We start from the raw sequence: 22,981 nt of genomic DNA, 5'->3' as shown, positions 1-22,981 counted from the left end.
CAGAGTATCAATGCAAAGTTTATAAGAGAGATTTCTACATAAAAAGTGAACTGCATGTTTTCAGGGTATATTAACACCAGCTAATATATTCTTCAGTAAACTTAGGGAATCTGTCCAGCAAGTGTGTGAAATATGTAGTACTTCTGGCTCTGAGTAGTTGAGTTTGACTCTGGTTTTGCAGTGTTATTTTGCTTCCATTTAAGAAGTAACATTTAAATTGGTTGGTTGGTTGGTTTTTTTTTGTTTTTTTTTTTTTTTTTTCATCTGCATTTGGTCTGAAGAGGAGCACAGATGCAGAATAGAAATTTAAAAAAATAACTTGGTGTGTGCTGGGGTTGGAAGGTGGGGAAAGCACAAAAATGGGTATTACCCTTTGTCTTTTTCTGTTTCTAGGACATAACTCTAACATTTCAGCTTGTTTAAGGAAACTAGCAGAATGTTAGTTATCTGAATATGAGAAGAACTACTGGAAATCTCTGTTTTCGTCTACATATATTAACTGACCCATAGAAATACCACAAGCACTATATGTTGGCACTGCTTGTAGCATCCTATCACACTGTACTGTACATTCTTTTTTTTTCTTTTTTTTTTTAATTTGTGAAGAGTGGAGCTGACACACAGCAGCATCTCTGTTGTGTGTTCTGGATCTTAGGATTGTATCTGGTAATCTTTGCTGTGACTTGACCATTTTAAGCTTTTCCTGTATGCTTTTGATGGCAGGAGCTGGGCAAGTCTACTCTTACTTACACTCTAAGGTAGAATTCTAGTATTACTCCATGGTTTGTATTGTGTTACACTTATTGTAAAACTGATATGATATTTCTTTCTTTTTCTGCCTTATTAAAAAAATTCTTTGTGTGTTTAAACTTACAAAGAGGAAGGAATAAATAAACAGTTTTGGAGGGTGAAAATTCTAAAATCGTGGATTTGTTGGATAATGGTTTTCTTAAACACTATGGATTACATAAAGGATTTGTTATGATAAGGATTCTACGTTACTGCATAAGTGTAAGCAATGACTGGAACTTTTATTTTCTGATCCTAATTGACTACCCCTAAAAACAAATATATGGGCTTCCTTTACTTGCATCCACTTAGGAGTTTTGTTCTGGGTTTTTAAATAAAATTAGGATGGGAAAAGAGAGAAAACTGTTTATCGTCAAGTTTCTTCCTCTGAAGATATTTGTGTAGCAATAACTTTTCCCTTTTCTTAACTTTGGAGAAGTAATTTTGGTAAGAGGAAAAAAAAATAATGATACTGGACAAAAAAATAAATGATCCTCTAGACATTTTGTTCATTCTACAAAGAAAATAAATAAATTTTCAAGAATTTTAGTGAAAGTAGAGTTTCAGTAGCTCCTTTCAGGAAACATCCTATGTGCTTTCAATTAGAAACTAAATTGTCCCACATGCATTTCAAGCTCCATACACAAATTGCCTTTTCACTTGAAACTTTTTATATGTGGTCTCTTGCCAGAGGACACTCTTCCAGTATGACAACATGCATGGTTGCTAAAGGTGTTTTTGACATTCAAGTCAAAGAAAAGTGGAGTTTCTTAATGCTCACATCATTTTTCCTTATAGTCTGTCTTTAGGCATGTTGTTAAAACATGTAAGTTCTTCTTTTATGCATGAATTCAGGAATAGATAGAAGTATGGTCATTATAAAGAAATATTTTGGCTTGTGGTTCAATATATAGTGGTTTTAATCTGGTGTAAAAACTCCTCCTTCCTCCCTCCTACCCTTCTTCACACACTGAAATTTTCTAATGTAGTCCAGGAGCGGTGTCAGAATCGTTGTTCAAGAGTAATACTGAGGCCAATTAGGTTATAGCTGGACTTGTCTGCGGTGATAGACTATTGATCTTTGTTTTATAGTTGTTTGGTGGTGCCTAATTCATGCAATTTCTCCTGTACTTATCAAAACTCATATTTGCTTATTTATTTGAAAATGCTAAATGAAGAGAGATTTAGGCATGCATCTGAGTATTTTGCTTAACTGTGAGAATTTACTAACTTTAAATACACCTAATTCACAAAGAAACACTTTCTCTAGTACAAAAGTCCTATAGCTATCAGCTCTTTATAGTTTCCCATAATTTATAATTTCATATGCTTGTATCCACATTTTCATTTCTTCAAACTATAAAATTTGTTGGGATTTAACAAAATTTCTTTAACAGATTCTCACAGAGTTCAAACACATATGGTAGTGGGTTTTTAAAATACGACCAATGTCAAACTGATTTTTTGAATCCTTCCTAAGCGTAGGGCTTTTTTTTCCTACACACTGGAGACAGACACAGAAATTTTCGGTGTTGTCAGTTTATGGTTTTCAGAAAGAAAAACAGTTTGATCAGGATTTCTTAAATATACTTTCATCTAAATAACTATGAGACCATTTTGGCTTGGGGCAGCTATGAAGAGTTAGAAAATAGAAAGAGAAGATAAGCTTATATGTTAAGAATAAATTAATTCCTGTATGTTACATTAGTATTCTGGTTAAACAGAATTTGATCAGTCTTTCTAATAGTATTGTTGACTGAAGAAACACTACTGTTTAGACACTTTAGGTAATTGGCTGTGCTTTTACTTGAATGAAATAATTGATCAAAATATTAATATACCGCTCATTTAAATTTTAAAGTTCAGACTCGCTGATCTTGTAGAAGCAATACCAAGGCTTTCTTTTTCAGGAGAATGGAAGCAGTCTGCTTTGAGGTGTTTGAGAGAACTAGCAGCTCTTATATGATTGCCTGCTGTGATTTACAGATTTGTACATTTTACCTAGGAATACAAGAAGTTAGATTTACTGACACAGTGGTTTCTTATGCCTATGTTTACATTGCCTTAGGTATAGTTGCTGCCATCTTTAATCATCTGTATTTCTTCTTCCAATGGTCATTTGATTCTGATGTCTTGGTTCCTATTATGTCTTTATTTTTATACATCTCGAATTTTGTATTAATTTTTAAAAATCTTCTGGTTTACGATTCCATTTTCCTTCTGCTCTTTAATCATTAGAAGCTTACTGGTTGAAATGCAGGCACTCACTGGCAGTTTCTTAACCCAATCTCTAATTGCCTACTTTTCTGAAAAAGTCCTTTCTAGGATTTTGTGTTATGCTATTTTAGGCAGTTTTATGTAAATAGAAGGTAGAACCTTGAACTGCATTAACAGCACTGGTGTGTAGCCTTTTATTTAAGAGTTTCAGCTAGTCGCTGATGTCTTAGCAACCTTAATAAAATGCATCAGAAACAGAATATAAGGAGGATCAGCTTGCAGCACTGTGACTTTCCTGCAGCCAGTGATGAGGTGTATTTTAATAAAGCTGGGATAAAAAGGCAGTTTTGTTTGGGTTTTAATTAGTATTAAGTTCAGGCTATGCTATGTAGTGTGGATTTCGAATACCAGTCAATAATGATACTTTTTATCGATTTCTGAACAAAAGAACAGGACTCATCTCCTACCATTATTTTAGGAAGTATGCAATATAAACTGTGCCCTCTTGGAATTTTTTTATATTTAAATCTGTGGTAAAACTGTGCTGAAATTACTTTTGAGGCCAGCACAAGATGCTAATCTACTGTCCCAGAAACATGTAGAAGGAGAAAGCAATTGCCAGCTTTGGTTTAAGATTCATTTTGGTCTAAAAGAAAATAATATGAGAGTTAATTTAATGTGAAGAACAAGATCTGATTACCTGCCAATTTTGTGTGGGTGTGTCAGTCACCTTGACAACTAAACATCATAATGAAATCCCAGGTGTGGGCATCTGGTTATGCAGATTTGTAATTAATTTGTATGTGCAAAATGGTTACTCAGGACAATAACCAGTTGCAGTGATGCAGATGTCATATAGGGGATATAATGAAAATGTAATTTCATAAATGAGTAAATATCTGAGGGGTTATTAATATTGACCTTAATGGCTGCAGAGATGATGGCACAAGTACTTTATAATGGATATAAGTATCAAGAGTTCCATTCAACACAGTTCAGGTTACAAGAAACTATCCTTGATGTGTTTTTGTGTTGTTTTTTTTTTTAGTTTTTTTTTTTTCTGTTGTTTTTGTTTTTAATTTTTTTTATTAGGCTTCTTGGGCTTTTTATTAGAAGAAATTAAAAAGACAAAGCAGCATCATTCCAAAAATGATGTAATGGATAAAATTCTGGTTTCCTTGGGCTATAAGGACTTCATTAAATGTTCACAATATCTCTTGGTTAGCTGTTCAGGCAAATTTGAAACCCTCCAGATGACCTCCGATACTAAACCAATCAGTATAATGTATCATGCATATAAAGTGGTAGTAACCTTGAATCAGTACCCCAAAAGTATATCCCTGAATCAGGTACCCCAAAAGAAAAAATGCACACATAGAACAACATAAATTCAAGAACTGAGCCTTGTGGGAGTCTCCAAACATGCAAATCTGATTGGAAGAAAACCCACACAAAATAATAAAGTGGGAGTCATTTTCTGATCTTCTCCAGAATCCTAAGGTCTGCTTCATTTTACCATCAGGGATAGAGAAGAAAAGCTTCTAAGTCAGCCAGCATCAGATTGATTCATAAAGCAAACAGGAAAAGTATTATGAGGCAAGGCTTCATGCTATGATAGACATCTAGGAATACTCATCTTTGGCAGTCTATTCATCTTTGGCTAAGGGGGTGGAAACTCTGGTTTCTCTCCCTCGGTAATGTGTGGAATCCTGTTTATATTCCAACTCAGTTTATGTGGCCTTGGGGAGCAAAGTCTGGTCTTAGAATTAGCTGTAATTTTTGCTGATCAGATAGTGGTATGACTGGCCAACTATTTTTCCATGACTTTTGTAGGAGAACTGTATGACAAATCTATGACATACTCAGTTTTTCAAAACATTGGTGTAGTGAAGGTGCTTGCTTTATCTGAGACAAACAGATGGTGGTGATTGAGAGATTTCCCCGTATAGGTGATTTGCAAAGAATTCTCTCTTTTCACAATGTGGAGAGTTAGTTGTATGTAGGAAAAACAAGGAAAAAAGACAATTCAGATATACTTCTTCGTAAATGCCAAGTGCGAAATTAGAAGTTCACCATTGCTGTATGTTAGAGGTAGTTTAAATAATATATGAAGGTGTATCTGCAGTATATTTGGTGTAATAAAAAAGCATGCAGACTTACTTAACTTTAGGTATGCATTCAAACACACTTGTACCTACTCTGACTCTTGCAGGCAGTGCTGTGGTTTATCAAGATATCAATAGGCTACTTCAGGTCGGAATCTTAATTTAACAGTTAATCTAACCTTTATGCTTTTGTGCATCCCTTCTATGGAAACAGCAGAGTGGGCAAAACAGAATAGGCAAGACAGAGTATATCCAAATCTTTCTTCTTTATATTACCAGGGTTCTTAAGAGCCTCAGTCATTAACTTAGGTATTTCTGTCAGCTATGGTGCAAACAAGGAATGAAGAACTTCCCATGCCATTAGAAGTTTGCAGGCTAAGTTCATGAACAAACAGAGGAGGCTGAAAAATGAGGTCAGACTAGTATGTTCTAAATGGTCTTGATATACCAGCCATTTGACCATAACTTGGCTACTTAACTGTAATCCTACAGATCATAAGTATTGATCCATTTCTGCATACATAAAATTTTCTGTTATCTATGGACAGCTTCTTTTATTTTAACCAAAAATGCATGCTAAACCTGACAATTTCAGGGTGGGTGGCTTGTTATTATATGATGTCATATACTACATTTCAAGTTAAGCAATCTTTGTTCAGTTAAATGAAACACACACAACTAAGTTATCTCTTTCAGTTATTTTAATATACTAGGCCACACAATTTTTTGAATGTATTCTATAAAGACATTTATTATCAGTAGATTTTAATTTAATAACATGCCTTAAATCACTCCTACTACTTAGTCTTTAAAGAGTGGTTGTTTTTCAAAGTAATTGATAAGCAATATGCTTGTTGCTAAACAGAACAAGAAACTGATAGTTTGTAATATAAAAAGCTATGACTTTTAAGCTTGTGGGTTATAAGATAGGCTAGACGCAGAAATGTGCTAGGATAGGCTGAGGAGGGGCAGGATAATAAATGTGCACAATCCATAGCTGATTATATCTTTGATTGTTAGTCTGTCAATTGTCAAGTTGTACACTGTTTGCTTCACTCAAGGGGATTTGAGAGATGGGAATAAAGGTAATTAGCACCCACAGTGTTATGCTTTTTTGATCATCCCCCCCTCCCTGAATTTATGCACGTGAGCTGGGAGAGGCACAATTGGGAAGGGACAATAGCTCAGGTTCTGGAGTCAACTAATGTCTTTGTGGTGAATTAACCTAGCCTCTCAGCCTACCAGGCAGAAATGTATTTGTCCTGGTTATGAAGTTCTTTCAAGTGTGTATGTGGAGCACTGGGGTAGAGGGAACAGGGAGAGAAAAACATCTACCATGGCATTCCTGTCCTTTACAGGGGAAGGACTCTAAAGGACTAGAAAGAGGACTATGTCTGTCCTGTTTCATTTTTGTTTTCTAATAAACTGCTCAGTTTGTGGGAAGAGTATAAGTATCACCAAATTCTTAAATGATGATGTTTCATTACAGCTCTACATTATTCTATGTAGATATGTGAGTTTTTTGTTGAGATCTCATACCGAGATACAACTCCTGTGTTTTATAAGAGACCAAGTGCTGCTGCCTTCATACTCCATTTTTATAAAGACCAGTCAATATTAATCCTGTTAATTATATGTTTTAACTAATGCAACTTATTTTTTCTTTTACCAATGTATTAAAATACATAAAAAATAGTATGAAAGTGTGAAAACTGAAATGTAATTGCTATTGTACAGGGTGCTGCATCAACCCACTATATAATTATTATCCTTAAAATGTCAAATTTAAATACAATGTCTTTAAATTGCATAATTCAGATATTAGAGGAAAAATTAAGATGAAACTACAGTAAAAGATTTTAAATGACTTACCAGTGTTTGAATTAGTAACACAATTGAATTAATTAAGTTTTGATGCTTAGGCAGAAACAGCAGCATTGTATTTAGACTAAGAAATTACTTACTGGCTTTGTCACCGTTGACATTAATTATTGATAGTGGTTTCAGAAATAGCGCATGTGCCATCAGAGTTGACTGTAATATAAGATAGGGACTGCAGTGATGCTAGAGGGACTACAGAGAGGGAAGCACCTGTAGCATTTGGAGTTAAATGCTTCTAATCACCAGACTTTTGTTTTGTTATAATAAATTCACATGAATGTTTAAAGTAATGGAAGGATGAGTCGTCAGGCTTATTTCTATCGTGTCCCTCCACAGGAATTACATAGAAGAACTCAACTTCAACCTGAGCCAGCAAAGACGAAGGCTCTTCAAACAGTTATTGAAATGAAGGTATAGTCTTTGCATGTTTTCTTGTACATTATTTTTGTAGCATGAACTTGTGTACGGGGTATGGCTGGGATGGAGTTAATTTTCCTCATAGCACCCTGTATGGTTCTGTGTTTTGAATTTGGGACCAAAACAATGTTGATAACACACTGATGTTTTAGTTGCTGCTGAACAGTGCTTACACAGAATCAAAGCTTTCTCAGTTTCCCACTCTGCTCTTCTTTCCTGGAAATAACTGAGCATCTGCCTGCTGATGGGAAGTAGTAAATGAATTCCATAATTTGCTTTGCTTGCATGTGCAGCTTTGTTTTATGTATTAAACTGCTTTACCTTGACCCACGAGTTTGCACTTTTGCCCTTCTGATTATCTCCCCCATCCTACTGGGGGGGAGTGAATGAGTGACTCTGTGACACCCAGCTGCCTACCAGGGTTAATCCACAACACCGTGATTAATAACTTTTACTATTGAATCATTAAATGCTTCCTTTTACTTCTCAGTTCATTTTGCTGTGAAGCTGGGAATAATTAGTATTTCTTTCTCCCAGTCTGTTTTCTTAATAAGACTTGATTAAAAATATCAGGCTCAGTGTTGCTGAAGAATGAGAACTGAATATTGCTGTTTAAAAAGATTCGGGGAGGGCAGGGGGAGTTTCAGGTGAGCCAAAGTAGGTGGAATAAACTGAAGAACAGAAGCAAACACAAACTGTCCAAAGCCAATTTAAAATGTTTTTCTTCTTGGTCTTTAAAAACAATACATGTGTTGATGGTTATTTGGCCATCATTTTATATCTACCCTAAGGAAAATATTAATGGCATCAGCAGAATGATATGACAAAATGTGATGAAACTCCTGTCTTAGTCCTGAATCTAATTTCCTCTTTTTGATATATAATATTACTAAAGTGTTGTGGCTTTTTTCACCACAATAACAAAAGATAAAAATAATAATTTAAAAAGTGAAAACTGGTATTTTTGCATAATTCCATGAGTCTGGAATGTACATATTTCAGAAAAATACCATGAGACTTGAGATAATTTGTGAGTTGGCAATGCTTCCTGAAATTCATTAATGATGGTCTTTCATTTCAGTCTTAAAAGGAAGTGCAAATTAAAGGCCTCATTTTGCCGGTGACTTCTGTTACGAGCAAATGAGTTCAGCATGTCTGAACATTGCGGTAAATACAGAGTTATAACAGGAGCAGGACTTCAGAAATACCATATCTGCCTTTTAATAGATAATAATTAGTTTGCATTATATGAGTAACAAAGAAGGTACTTTGATTTAAGTATTCCACCTTCTGATGTGCATTTGCCTTGGACCTTCCCTGTTTATTCTAGTTCAGAAATCTATGTATGAAATCTAAAACGTGTGTTTTTGCAGTAATTTGTTACCCGAAGTATATGGGAAAGTAGGATACTGGCTGAGAAACTTGTTTCTTTCCATTAAAATTCAGAATTATAAATTTTAAACTTTTAGGTCACCGAGATAGTGTGTTAGAATAATTTCTGGTCTTCCATGTGGGCTATTAACAATGTAAAGGTTATGTTGAAAAATAATTTGCAATTCCTCTTCCTGTACCAAAACTCTTTGAAAATACTGGGGACAGGAGGGGACATAACACATGTGGAGACTGTAGTTGCAGTCACTCTGACAGTGTCTGTACCTGAAGATAGGAAAAGTCTTTTCTGCTTGTTTCCCATGAGAGTTGGGTGTGGTGTAATGTTCCACTTTTTAAAAATCTGATCTTTGTAGAGAGGGCTTTCATTTGTCACGGGTGAGGTTGTAATCGTGTTGCTGGAACATTCTGATGCGAAGCTGCCTTTTGGCTCTGAGGCACACAGTTCTTTCTTTTTCTATGAACACAAGATCCTTTGGGGTTGCCCTGTCTAAAATAGGCCTAATATTGAAAAGAAAAAGGGACAAATGTAAGATGTTGAAATGCACATGATTAAGCAGCAGTTTTCATTACAAGTTCCAGCTTTGGAATGTTTTCAAGTAAATTTAAATTGTCTTAATCCAGACAGCATTTTTTTTTTTGTAAAATGTGGAACATTTGTTTTGAATGATCAAGCATTGAAGCAATAATTTCCCTGCAGTGTTGAGGGTAGAAGGAGGGAGAGGATTACCCTGTAATATGGCAATCTGAGGCTATATACTCCCCCATGACGAGGCTCCAAACAGTATACATTTCTCTTTACCGCACTCAACCCCTTCCATCCCCTTGCCACATTAGCTTTTGTCCGAGTCCCCTCCATGGATCCCCCAGGCTCTGCCAGGATGCAGCTTTCCCTCCTTTGTAAATCCCTCTATTCTTTCCCCTGTTTTTCTTCCATCTGTTCCCACTGCTGAATGCTTTCTGTCCTTTTTTCCAGTCACGCCTCCCTTTCATACAATGAAGTATACCCGTTTCTCCTACCTATCATCTCATATGTGTTTTTTTTTTTTTCCTAAACATCTTTTATTCTGCACTAAATTTCCTGTCCTGTCATGCTCTTAATTTCTCTCTGAAAACTTTGCAAATTGCCTTTTCTTATAGTAATTGTATTTCCTGTATAACTGTTGTCTCCTCAACCAGTGTCTATCTTCTGTATACTTCTAAAAAAAAGGGGCAAACAAAAAAGACAGAAAATTTACATCCTATATCTTGACTCCTGTTTCTATTGCTTTATTTATTCCTTTTCAGATATCTAGCGTCTTTACAGATGCATTGCACAGACCTTTCCTAACTTTCTGATTTTGCTTCTTAGACATGTTTGCTTCCAGATGTCCCATTCTTTTTGTTATTCTTTCCCCGTATATTCTTTACTTTCTGTTCACTTGTCTGAAACAGACCTTCTTCTCCAGAAGCCCTTTCTGCTTCTGGAAAGAAGTCACAGGACAGTAGGAGGACAGTATGCTTTCTTTTCCCACATGCTTCTGTTATTCCCTCAAGCTCCTGTTTTTTTTGAAACTTGCTTAATCACATTGTAGACCTTGCTTTCAAGAGATCGTTTTGTTTTGTTCCCCCAGCCCTCCACCATCCTCTCTGAGATTCATTCTCTGGAAAGTGGGGCATACTAGATACATTGTCTGTATCCTGGATTTAGTAAAGGGGTAAAAATTTTGAAGTGCACATCTGCCCAAAACAGTGAGTTACATCATGGAGCTTGTGGTGTTTACAGAAGAGCCACCAGAATGTTGAAAAATATTACCAAACCATTAATGATTTTAGGAGCTTAATTTTGTGTAGTTTAGCAAATAGGAAATGGCAGAGCAAAGAGATCAAGGTCTGTAGATACCTACCTGAGATACCTTAATTAAAAAAAAAAAAAAAAATCTTCTCCAGAAATGAGAACAAATATATTGTAAAATACGGTGCGTGGAAGCTGGAGGTAGCAAATGCACATTGAAATACGGTGTGTTTAAGAGCATTCATGTAATTTTATGACTTCTGTTATACAGAAAGTCAGTCTAGTTTTGTTGCAATGCTTGTTTCTGACTTTGTGACTGCAGAAATATGTAATAAACCAGCTTTTTTTTTTTTTTTTTTTGTCATGCCTAAATATTTGTCTGTTTAAGCATAAAATAAAGCTGGTACATTGAAATCCTTTCATTTAACTGCAATTTCACCCTTGCATATTTCTTTGCATATCGTGTGCTGACAAATGCCAATGTCAAATCACTGATGTTGTTGAATATCAGGGACATCCGAAGTAGATTACCACTGATTAATATAATAAAAAAGAATAAAAGGAAACACACTTTTCATTTAATTCTTTCAATAAGAAGTACTCCTGAGCACATGAATCTTGCTCATCTTTTGTGAGGCCCCACCTGGAGTATTGTGTTCTGTTCTGAGGTCCCCAGTACAAGAAAGACATGGACTTGTTGGAGCAAGTCCAGAGGAGGGCCACAAAAATGATCCAAAGGCTGGAACACCTATCCTGCAAGGAAAGGCCGAGAGAGGTGGAGGTTGTTTGGCCAGTAGAAGAGAAGGCTCTTCAGAGACCTTCTTGCAGCCTTTAAATACTTAAAGTTAGCGTATAAGAAACATGGGAACAGACTTTTTAGTAGGGCCTGTTCTGATATGACAAGGGGCAATGGTTTTAAACTGAAAAAGGGTAGACTTAGATTGGACTCAGATTGGACATAAGGACAAGATTTTTTATGATGAGGATGGTGAGACACTGGCACATGTTGCCCAGAAAAGCTGTGGCTGCCCCCTCCCTGGAAGGGTTCAAGGCCAGGTTGGACAGGGCTGGGAGCAACCTGGTCTAGTGGAAGGTGGGATGTGTGGCAGGAGGGTTGGAACTGGATGATCTTTAAGGTCCCTTCCAAGCCTATTCTATGATTCTACAGTCTAGTTCAGACAGTTCCAAACTTAAGCCAGTTATATTATTTGAGACAGAAAAATCAGAAATGAGTTGCATACAGATATGGCATAAAGATCATCCTAAGTATAGAGTATTGACTGTCCTGAAAAATACATAGTCAGCAACAAGAATTAAAAAGTCTTTAAAAATTATAAGATATACAGTAAATGAAACTATTTGTGGTTTACCTTACTTGCAGAAAGAGCCCTCTTTATGTATTGATCCAGCTTTGATATTTCAGGTATGGGTTTGGTTCTACAAAAGTGTGTGTGTTTGCAGTGCGACAATCTCTTGTTAAGATTGCATGAACTTTCACTTTCCCTTGTCTTCAAAAATAAACCTGAATATTCTCTGTATTAAATTGACAAAGTTAAAAAAAATGTATAGTAAGAGTAGTTGTATATGGTCTGTTGATAGCATGTGTGCATATGTGCATCTAAGTGCAAGTTTTATTAAATGTTAGGTTTCAAATATTTGCTTCTGATTGCTTGTTGAATGCCCTACAAACAAGATTTTTTACAGACAGTTTAAATCTATCAGGTATTTGAAATGATGTTGTAAGACAGACTGTAGTGCTGCATTATTTACAAATGTTTTGCCTTTCCCCTCCCCCAGAGTGTTCTGGAAATATAATATAGCACTCTTGTTGTAAGGACTGGATATGTAAGATTCATGAATCATTATTATAGAAACTCATTTGTAGAGTTAGTCTCCTTTCCATTGTGGAATATTATTTTCTTCAGCATCAGGACACATACTAATTGTTTCATATTCCAAGAGAGATAGATTTCTGCTAGGTCCAGCATAAGAAATAGCTCTAACCTCTCTCAGAATATCTGCAACCCTATTTTAATAAAGGAGATGAGGAAGAAATATTGGTTACTGCTGGAAGGAGGGGATAGATTAGGGTGAGTACCCTGATCTATATCACAAATCCTGCTATATAATCTTACATCTTTTAACAGATTTAGAGGGCCTGACTGGGAAAACCTCACAAATGTTGCATTGTTGTAGAACTCCAAAGATGTTTATTAGTACCATTTAATACTGAGCTGCTTCCTTAATATTACTGCAGCGGAATCTTTGTGATTCAACACAGACCCACACAGTTTTTTAGAATGCTGCTAATGCATATAAGTCTTAGAGGTTTGAAGGAAATACTGCATCTGTTCCTATTTCAGTTTCTTAAAGATTGCCAGACCCTGTGCCACAACAAGAGCTGGTTGAAAGTTTTCCAATTGAAGTTTTCTGTGGGAAAACGCTGCTTCAGCTGAATCAGAAGTTTTTTATGGGAATGTGGCTGTTCTGTCAAAACTTTCAGTGAAAGCAAAGCTATCTAACTTTCTATCAATCCTGTAAGTCTACCCAGCTCCCTTGTGGCGGTACGCACTGGGAGCTCTAGGCTGTCTCTATTATCTTTGACCTGCAAAGTTCCTCACTTTCTAGCAGTTGTCCAGACAGGAAAGCTTTCAGGTTACATCAGCAAGCCAGCAGCCTGTCTGGTGTATTTGCAGAATTGCTGGTCCTGTATTGTTTATACTTAAGGAAACAGTATCTTTGACTCCTTGAACATTCTGTGAACAAAGGTGATGTCTGGCTTCCCTTCTGTTTTGTCACCACTGATGTTTTTGATAAATTATTCAGAAACAGATTTTAGTCTTCAAAATTCATGAAATTTCTGGTTTCTGTTCCAGTAAAAAGTTAATACAAATCTGACTGACAATTTTTCTAGAGATAGAAAAACTCATTTTTTCACAGCTGTAATCACAGTATGCAGAGTTTGATTAAAAATAAACTTTTCCTTGGAGAGTTCAAACTTGTGATAAAGTAGAAGTACAGAAAATGCTTCCAAAAGTTATGTTAGGTATTTCTCATAAAGCTTAAATGTTACTCTGTGATGTATAAATCTTCTAAAGACTGTAACAGGCTGTGCTGTGAATTATTTCTGCCATGTTATATTTGCAAGCATGTAAAATATGAATGCAGTACAAAAAGCCAGACTCTTAAAGACTTAGCTGGAGAGATTTGATGAGGGCTACTCCCAGATGAGATGTCATAACAGGTCATGTAATCACTAATATATTTTAGTGCAAAATCATTCTAAAATGCAGTGAAGCTTAGGGTTTTCTTTTATCTTCAATAATAGGAGTAGAAAATTTCTAAAATGAAGTCTGACAGAACAAGCTGATTTGATGGTAATATCTGTGAGAGCTACGATAATTTATTGTTGTGTGTAAGCCTTGATAGCTTTTAAAACTTTTCTGTTTCAGTGTTTTTCTTTTCATCCAATTTCTCCAAATGATAAGATTTAATGAGAATTCTTTCCCCTTCTTTTTTTCATTCTGTCTTGACCTTTTATTTTACTTTCTTCTTTAAAAAAAAAGTTTATGGAAACATGTTTTGTGAATAGAACAGTTAACTTAAAAATATTTATTTTCTTTCATGAGAAGGGCTGGCCATTTAATAGAAAGATTATTTTTTAAGATCATTTGTACATCCTTTGCTCTATGATACGAGTAATGCTGATTCCATGGATAAATATGAATATAATTTTTAGGATTCTACTTTTGGATGTCTGTCATGTTAATAATGTTAGACTGACATACTAAGTAATTTAAGTTGCATTTTACCTGTAACTTGAAAAGCTGTTATTCAAAACCCCAAATCCACAATTACATTAGATATAGGCATATAACCTAAAAGCTGTTTGGAAGTCTTTCAGAATGGAGGGGAGGTGGTGGTGTGTTCATGTGGTGGTTTTTTTGTTGGGTTTGTTTTATTTTAAAGTTGCATCCCTAGTCAGCTCCTTTGTGTTTTTTAATTGATTTTTGGTGGAAGACTCTTTCTATTTAAACATACCCTTTAAGGAAGGAAAATATGGGCTGCTGATTAAGATTATCATCAGCATTTCAGTATCAGATATATTCCAGAAAAGAAACAGCTAGTGAGATAAAAGATAAGAAACAGCAAGTTTCACATTCCAAGTTTTTTTTTGTTTTGTTTTGTTTTGTTTTTGTTTTTTTTTTGTTTCCTCTGGCACTTTTTTCTCTTTTGACTGGAGCTCCTTTTTTGAAAGGGGATGCAGTTACTTTGGAAACTTTTAAGATGCACGGGTTTGGTATTCCCCTTCAAAGTGCATTACTTTGCCTATATGGCATGAAAGTATGTTTGCTGTCATTGAAGATAGCTCTGCTCAACTTCTATTTTAAATTTGTCTTGAGATTTCTTATTGAAAAGTTTTACATCCTTTTACATCACTGAGCTTTTGTCTGGATTAAAACACAATGAAAAACCTTTCAGACAGGAACCACAGTGTATTTGCATAGTTGTATAACCCAGAAACATACCTGCCAGTGAAAAGTAGTATATCACCGTGTGATGCAAGTGAATGAATCTACATTCAGCATCAGTCTAGATGCATTTCCACAGTATTAGCAGTAGGCAAAATTTGACAAGTCTTTTTTTTTTCTTTCTCCCCTTCCTCCCCTCATCATCTTATGACTATTTTTTTTTTTTTTTATAAGTGAAAATTTGTATTTTGGACTTTTTAAGTATCTGGAAGGGAGCTGACTGTGTATTTATCAGGATTCTGGTTCACACAATATGTCCTGGTCACTTTGTATGATTGTAAGCAAGTGCTTATCCTGCTGTTCATTATAAAGCCATTCTCTTTGTATGGTTGAACTGGTACACATGTACTTGTATCAGTATAGTGCTATTATTAATTTACATTTTGATTGTGTGATTGAACAAAACTGCTCAGTGATGGCATGGTCTTTCACAGAAGAAATGTGCTTTTACTCTGATACTAATTTTCAACTATCTGTTTTGAATGAGGTTATTTCTGTGTTCTACTATTTGCTGCCATCATAGTATCGTGATTTTCCGATGTTTTCAGTGGGTTTGGTTGTAAATTTGTTTACATATGAATAAACGGAATTAGATCGTATAAAGACTTGTAAAGTTAATTTTTTATGTTGTTTTGTTTATGAACAATGCAGCTGACTATTGGCAGAAGAGAAAAGCCATGAAAGAAGCACGGAAGTCAGCCCTACTTTTGGGAAACAGCCATCTGCTTCTACAATTAATGATATTGCAAAGCAGTTTGTGATTAATTACTAAGGCATTAATTATTAAGAGTGCTAAAAATCTTAATATAGTTTGCTAGTGAAATGCTAAACATATTTCAGTGGCATCAGACATTCAGGCATAAGATCAGTGTACAACAGTTACTGTGGGAGCAACGACAGAGAAAGAATATTCTCTCTACCTTATTGGAATTCATTAATATTTGCCTGCACTATATTGTGTCACATGATTGCAAAGCCCAAATGAAGAGATACAATGAAGACTTTGTTCTGTCAGATCTTGAAAAACCTCCAGAGATGGATGACTCCACCTCTCTGGGCAGCCATCTCTAATGCTTGCACTCAAAATATAACACTTGCAGGTATTGCAACAATACTTTTACGTTCCCCCTTGAAGACTTCTCTTCTCTAGGCTGAACAAGCCCGCTTTCCTCTGCTACTTCTTGGAGGGCAAATACTCAAGGTCAAGCCCCCCAGCCCTTTTGGTGGACCCCTGGACTCATTCAAGTTCATCAAGTCTGTCTTGTACTGTGGGGCTTAAAACTGGATGCAGTACTCTAGACGAAGTCTAATGAATGCTGAGTAGAAGACAATAATATCTTCACTTGATCTACTTACTGTCTGTGTTCATGTTAATATAGCCCAGGATGCTATTTGCTGCCTTTGCTGCCAAGTCACAGTGCTGGCTCCTGTTAAGTTTGCTGTCCACCAAGTTCCTCAAGTCTTTTTCAGCAGAGCTGCTCCTGAAGGAGTTAGTCCCTTCCTGGTAGAGCTGCAAGGGGTTCTTCCTTCCCAGCTGCAGGACTTTGCTTTCATCTTTTGTCGGATTTCCTAAGGTGCTTGTCTGCCCATTCATCCAGTCTGTCTGGGTCCCTTTGGATAGCATCCCTGCCTTTGAGCATATTGACTTGTCTCCCAGTTTGGTGTAATCTGCAGGCCTTGTGAGCAGGCACTCTTGTCACCTCTTTCGGGTCACTGATAAAGATATTACACAGAACAGCTCCCAATATGGACCCCATGGTACTCTTTTTACTGGCTTCCAGGTAGAGCACAACCTATTAATCACTACCCTCTAAGACTGATCATAGAACTAATGTTTACCTTGCTAGTTGTCTACCCATCCAGACCACAATGTCTTAACTTCGATACAAAAATATGGGAGAGTGTCCAAAGCCTTGCTAAAGTTGAGGTAAATGACACCCACTGTTCATTCTTCATCCACAAATCTAATAATTCTGTTACAGAAGGCAGTTGGGTTAGTCAGGCATGATTTACTGGTGGTACATCCCCACTGATTGTTCCGGATTACCTTCTTCATAAGAAATGCTATCCAAGAAGACTTCACCATAATTTCCCCAGGGAGCAAATTGAGGCTGTCAATCCTGTAGTTCTCTGGTTTGTTCTTTTGGTCTTTTCTTGATGACAAGTGCAATATTTGCCTTCCTCTAGTTGTTGGGGATCTACCCATTTCCATGATTTTTTTGAAGATGGTAGGGAGACGTCTTGCAAGGACATCAGGCAGTTATCACAACACACTTGGATGCAGCCTGTTGAGTCCCATGGACTTGTATGGGTTGAGTTCTCACAAGTAAGCCCTGACTAATTCCTCACTGTTGATAGTCCTGTTGGTTGAACACTTTCATGAACCAACAGAGGTCTGAGAGACCTTGTCATTGAAGAGTAAGGCAAATACTTGTTTCCTATGTAGTTCAGATGAACTTGAATTTAAACTCAATTGCTCTGACTTTATGAAGACAGTGTGGATAGATTATTTCTATGCAGACCTTCTAATTGGGTCAATCTGTGCTATGATTTATCAAATATGACATTGTATTTTTCTAGGCAAACTATGTATCCTAAATACTTCCATTAATGGACATATATGGGAAATCTCTCTGTGGTTCATTAAGTGTGTTCATGTGACATTATTTTGCAGAGAAGCTGTGAAGTTCAAATGCTAATTTTGGTGGGACTGTTTCACAATGCACAAGTAGAATCCTCTCACATAGCTTCTATAGTGTGAATTACTGTTTTTGACTCACTAATAATGGAAAAGATGTGGGTAAATAAGTTTTTATTTACCTTACAAAAGAGTAGTATTATTAACTACAGTAAATACCATTTTTTGAGATGTGTTGTCCCACACAGGAATAGGATTTGCTGAGAATAAGTGTTCTTTATTTCCTTAGTTGAAGGCATAAAAGATATTCAGGATATTCTGGTCAGGTACTCCAGTCAAAAATACCCGTATACACTCCAGCATGTTTGGTGAAAAAACATCAGCTTCTGAGAGAAAAATCTTGAAGTTACTATAAATTATATCATGTTATTGTATTTTTAAGTAGAATTTCTCTGGGAAGGAAAATTGCAAGGAAAGTACAAACTTTCATTTCATATTATCAATACTTATCCTGTCAGACGTTGGAAAACATCCAGAATTTCAGACTATGAATATTTTTACTTGTTTATGAACAGCTTTTGGCACTGCAAACTAAGTAGTTAAAGTATTTCCCATTCAAAAACTTCTATTAATTTAACCAGTCTAAGAAATAAGAAGATAATAAAAGAAAATTTCTTCCAGTCTGAGACTTATTATTGGCTGTAAAGATAAAAGCTAAAATGTTAGAGGAACGATAGTGTCGTTTAAATGACATTGTTTAGTCCTTACACAGCTTTAATTCTGTATGGATTTGTAACAGTGATTGCTAAATCTCAAAAAGAATCTTTCATTTTTGCTTTAGTACCAAAAGTTCAGATGTTTTTTTGAACTTCGTCTGAATATCCTGTGTCTTAAATCGCAATGTTTGCCAAGCAGTCTTGTGAGAAAAGGTATTACAGAAGCTCTGGTATTGCTTGCTTTTAGGCAGCCTAGAGCTGAAGAAAAGAGAACTAATTTTGAAAAAAGAAACAGAAACAACATTGTAGTTAAGCAGAGTGAATCAAGCTTATCTTGTCCTGGTTAGAGGATCAATTCAATTTTTATTTTTTCCCAAATTAGCTTTCTAGGTTAATATCCTGATCTTACTGAATCAGGTTGTGAGGTTGGTTGGTTGGTTGATTTTTATTTTTTTTTTTATTAGTGACCTCCTTTATTGATATCTGATTTTTGATGGGTGGTTGCTCCTTCACATTCTTGAACTCATTTACTGACAATCTGAATCACAATTTCAGTTTCTTAATAAACATCTGCAAATAGGGCCTAAACCAAATGTCCTAATGAGTAATTTTGCAATACTCTTGTAAACAAAAAATTATGTGAGGTTTGTGTAATCACTTTTTTAATCTTTCTGAATCACACTGAAGAGATTTAGTCCATTTTCAAATGACTGGCAACAACAACAAAAATTCACTGGGTGTTTTCAGTGCTGTGCTGGCCCACATGGCAGCTATTGGCTGTGATGTAGAAATCTTTTAGTGGTTGTGTTTTTGTTTATTTGGACCTCATAATAAAAAGTGCTAAATCTCCTTTTAGTGATGTGGCTGAATTAGTGGAGAAAAGTGTATGAGAAGACAACCTTTCTTCCTTTTGACAGAAGGCATAACTCTATGGAAATAGTGAAACAGCCTCAGGCTGAGTCACATAATGAAGTGTCCTGTTGTCTTGCAATGATGGTGCACTGGCCTCCCTAGGCTAAGCTTTGTGTTTAAAAGCTTGGAAGAATAGTCAGTCCTAGATGGTTAGCAAAGCAAACAAGGTATGTTATGTATGCGTTGAAAATAGGGCATCTTCCATTCTCCCTTCATCCCTAACTGTGTAGGAATGAAGATGAAATTTTGACCAGAATGTATTCTCTACAAACTATGCAACAGAACATAGCATTGTATATTTTTTTCTGGTGGTGAAAGAGGTCTAAATTCTGCATTTCTTTAAGCCAAAATCAATAGAATTACTTTTGGTTTATGGCAGTATGTACAATCTGTATTTGTACTGTCTATTTTTGCTATCTTACTATGTAATATTTATGCAAATACAGATATACTTCTGTTACGCTTTAATAAATGTTTAATATAAATTTCAGTACCTTTTTTTTTTTTTTATATAATAACTTAGGATACAAAAATAGCTTCACTTGAGCGCAATATAAGAGATCTTGAAGATGAGATACAGATGTTAAAGACAAATGGAGTTCTGAATACAGAGGACCGAGAAGAAGAAATCAAACAAATAGAAGTTTACAAGAGTCACTCAAAGTTCATGAAAAATAAGGTAAGATCTATTAATAAAATAGCTTAATGCTGTTTAAATAATGGAATCAAAAGTTTTAACTTGACCCTTTTCAACACAAGCAGCTCTCAGCATGTATTTTTTTTGGTAAATCTCTACAATTCAATACTCAGTAGCTATGGAGGAGTGAAGCATTTTGGATAAATAAAAATGTGTTAATGTTTTGACTTAGGAAAAGGTAAGGAAGAGGGTATTTCACCACTTTTGCAGAGGCTACTACAATCCTGAGTCTATAACATGTTCCCTTTTCCCTTTCTTGTGCATGGTGTTTTAATGCTGGCTTTTTGTATTAGTTTGTAATTTTGTCTTGCTCCATTTTGGCACAACTTCAATTGTGCATTTTTTTCTGGATTTGATTGTAGTTTTACAGTAAGGACTGCTGTTCCATAGTTCATGCCAAATTTTAGTCTTCTAGTATTTTAAAGACTTGCAAATTGATGACTTTGTTCCTGCATAGTACCTTTCTTTTCATATTATTGTACATAGATAATTATGAATTGACCACAAGCCGATAATAAATGTGTAGTGATGTAACACATATCTTGGTATCAAGCTCACAAAACTGTATGTTTGTTGATTATTTTAAAATACATCAGAAGTAAAGCTTGATGTCTAAATTGTTGCCCCAGATGGTCTTTTTACCTCCTTTCATTTTGGTGTACTCAGGTGCTGGATAGGTAAAACTCCAAATAGTTTTTATTGTGAACTGTAATATTTCTTTTATGATAATTTTATAATTGCCTTAAAAATTGGAATAAATATATATAATATTACAGTTTGTGCTGGTTTATTCCCAGATCTCTACATTGAATGAGTTTTGTTTATGAAGAGATAAAATATCAAGTTACAGCACTCAATAAAAAGAAGAAAAATTGAAATTATGGAGACTAAAGCTGATGATCCCATTCTCAATAAATAAGTTTTGGGAGTAGTATTTTTTGGTATTATTTATAAGCTAAACTAAGATGGGGCAAAACAAGTCACAGCAGCCTGAAGTGGAAACACTGAAGAGGAAAATCAGCTATCTCATTTCTTGCAATGATGTTAAAAAATTGACCATAATGCCAGAATAAAATCTAGGCAAACAACCCTAGTAGTCATGATCATTATGAAATCTCTACTTTATTTTAAAAGTATTTTCATCCTAGTTATTTGTTTGGGTTCTTATTCTGTTTAATATTTAGGTTTTTTTGTGTATGTGAAATTCTAGGGAAATGAGATGGATTGGTTCACTTGTTCTGAACTGTTTACTTGAAGCTCTGAAAAAACTGCTTGAGAAGGAGCTGGTACTATTGCTTTAGAGGCCATGTAAAGAAAAAAATGTAGGAGTTAGTTGGCTTAAGGTGTAGTTCTCTGCCTAGCATTGTCTGTTGATGCTAAATATACTTAGCAGTGTTGCTGTTTAAGTACAAAGTTGACAATATTGGGTAGATAAATATCGTTACCACTCTGAAGGAGTTGGACAAGCTGAGATTCAGAGAAAGTATGCAGCCTGTCTGTGGTCAGAGAATGGAATGGTGTCAGCACCTTCTGGAGAATCTGAGGTCTCTGATTTTCTGTTTTCTTGCATAAATTTAGACCTTCATTATCTTTTTGACAAGATGCTTTTACTTTGTCTGAATTCCACAGTGAGTATAGCAGTAAGAAAATTCACCACTGTGTAGTACTGGATAATAAAGATTTTTTAATCTCAGAAGAGCTGTTACTGTCTCCCAGTTTGGAGACTGTAGTATCTTGTAAATTACATCACAGGATATGTTGGTGTCTTGGGATGTGGGACATATTTTTATCTTCTCCTGGCGGTGTGTGCTACAGAAGAAATGGAAGTGTTAGTGCTCATGCGAAATTAATCCAGACATATTAAAAAAAAATTAAAATTTTCAAATAATATATATTTATTCTGTTGAAAAAAGTAGCTCTAAGCTACTGAAAAGTAGCTAAAGTTCCTAAGTAGCATTATTATCAGGAAAATTATTTTGCCTATTTGAACATTGTTAATTTTAGCAGTTTTAATAATTTACAGCAAAACTCCTAATACATTTCAGAAAATCTGTTGGTATAAAAATAATTTACAAAGCCTAGTATTTTGTTAACAATTTTCTAATGTTTTTGAGAGGAAAATCTTCAGTATGTTTCTGTGGCACAGAAAGCAGATGAATGAGAAGACTGTTAAACATGCCTTGTTTTGTCACAATCTTCTGATCTTTGATAAATGCCATTCTGATGAAACTTTGTCTGTTTTCTTTCACCAGTCCTTTTCTTCCACTTAAAATTGAGATTTGCAGCAGGAGATAGTATTTTTGTCATTCATCTGAGAATCTTTAAAGGTGAAAAAGTATTTATGTAGCTGTCAGCAAATGGATCTTATTATACCTGATCTGTTGAACCTGAGATTGTTGATAAATTCTGATAAACAGGAGTCTTGACAGATGGTGAAGAGCAGAACAAAACTCTTTTCATAGTTAACAATCTTAGGTGCTATAAAGCTCTTAATACTTCACATTTATTCTTGAAGTATAACTTGTTTTAGATCTGTTCTTGATCTAAATAAATGGGAAGGTATTAAATGGAGGCCAGTACTGAATATTATTTATTGTATGTAAGTGGCAGAGAATGTTGGGTAGTGTTTCTTTTCTTAACTAATTCTTAGTAATATTCAGCCCTTCCAAATATATAGGGTCTTATTTATTTTGACCTGCAGTTATATAGAAGTTGTAGAAATGAGAAAGAAAACTTGCTTAGATTTTTTTTTTAACCTTGCCCACTTGTTAAGGAGTCTCCTTGCTCTGTTTTGAATGGGACAAAAATTGCCATCACTCACATGACACAGAAATTGTCAACACAAATCTTAAAGTTTTCATGACTAAGGGATATGAAGCTTCAAATATCTTCATTAGGGATATGAATAAAACAT

At 35.3% G+C, this 22,981-nt stretch overlaps 1 protein-coding gene across 16 annotated transcripts in view; it reads left to right on the top strand.

Annotated features, from left to right (window-relative positions):
- ERC2 (ELKS/RAB6-interacting/CAST family member 2) overlaps positions 1-22,981 on the top strand; it is a 559,477-nt gene that overhangs the window by 143,925 nt on the left and 392,571 nt on the right. For all 16 annotated transcript variants that reach the window (XR_004405890.2, XR_004405889.2, XR_004405898.2 and 13 more), the window contains 2 exons: positions 7,329-7,403; positions 19,894-20,049. Coding sequence is in view for 2 of the 16 variants with exons in the window: in XM_032984316.2 (XP_032840207.1) it covers positions 7,329-7,403; positions 19,894-20,049 (231 nt within the window). In the remaining 14 variants the exon portion in view is untranslated. The remainder of the gene's footprint in view (positions 1-7,328; positions 7,404-19,893; positions 20,050-22,981) is intronic.

The sequence above is a fragment of the Tyto alba genome, unplaced genomic scaffold (genome assembly GCF_018691265.1).
Source record: "Tyto alba isolate M040663 unplaced genomic scaffold, T.alba_DEE_v4.0 Super-Scaffold_3, whole genome shotgun sequence".
Lineage (NCBI taxonomy): Eukaryota > Metazoa > Chordata > Aves > Strigiformes > Tytonidae > Tyto > Tyto alba.
This window is presented reverse-complemented; position numbering and strand designations above follow the sequence as displayed.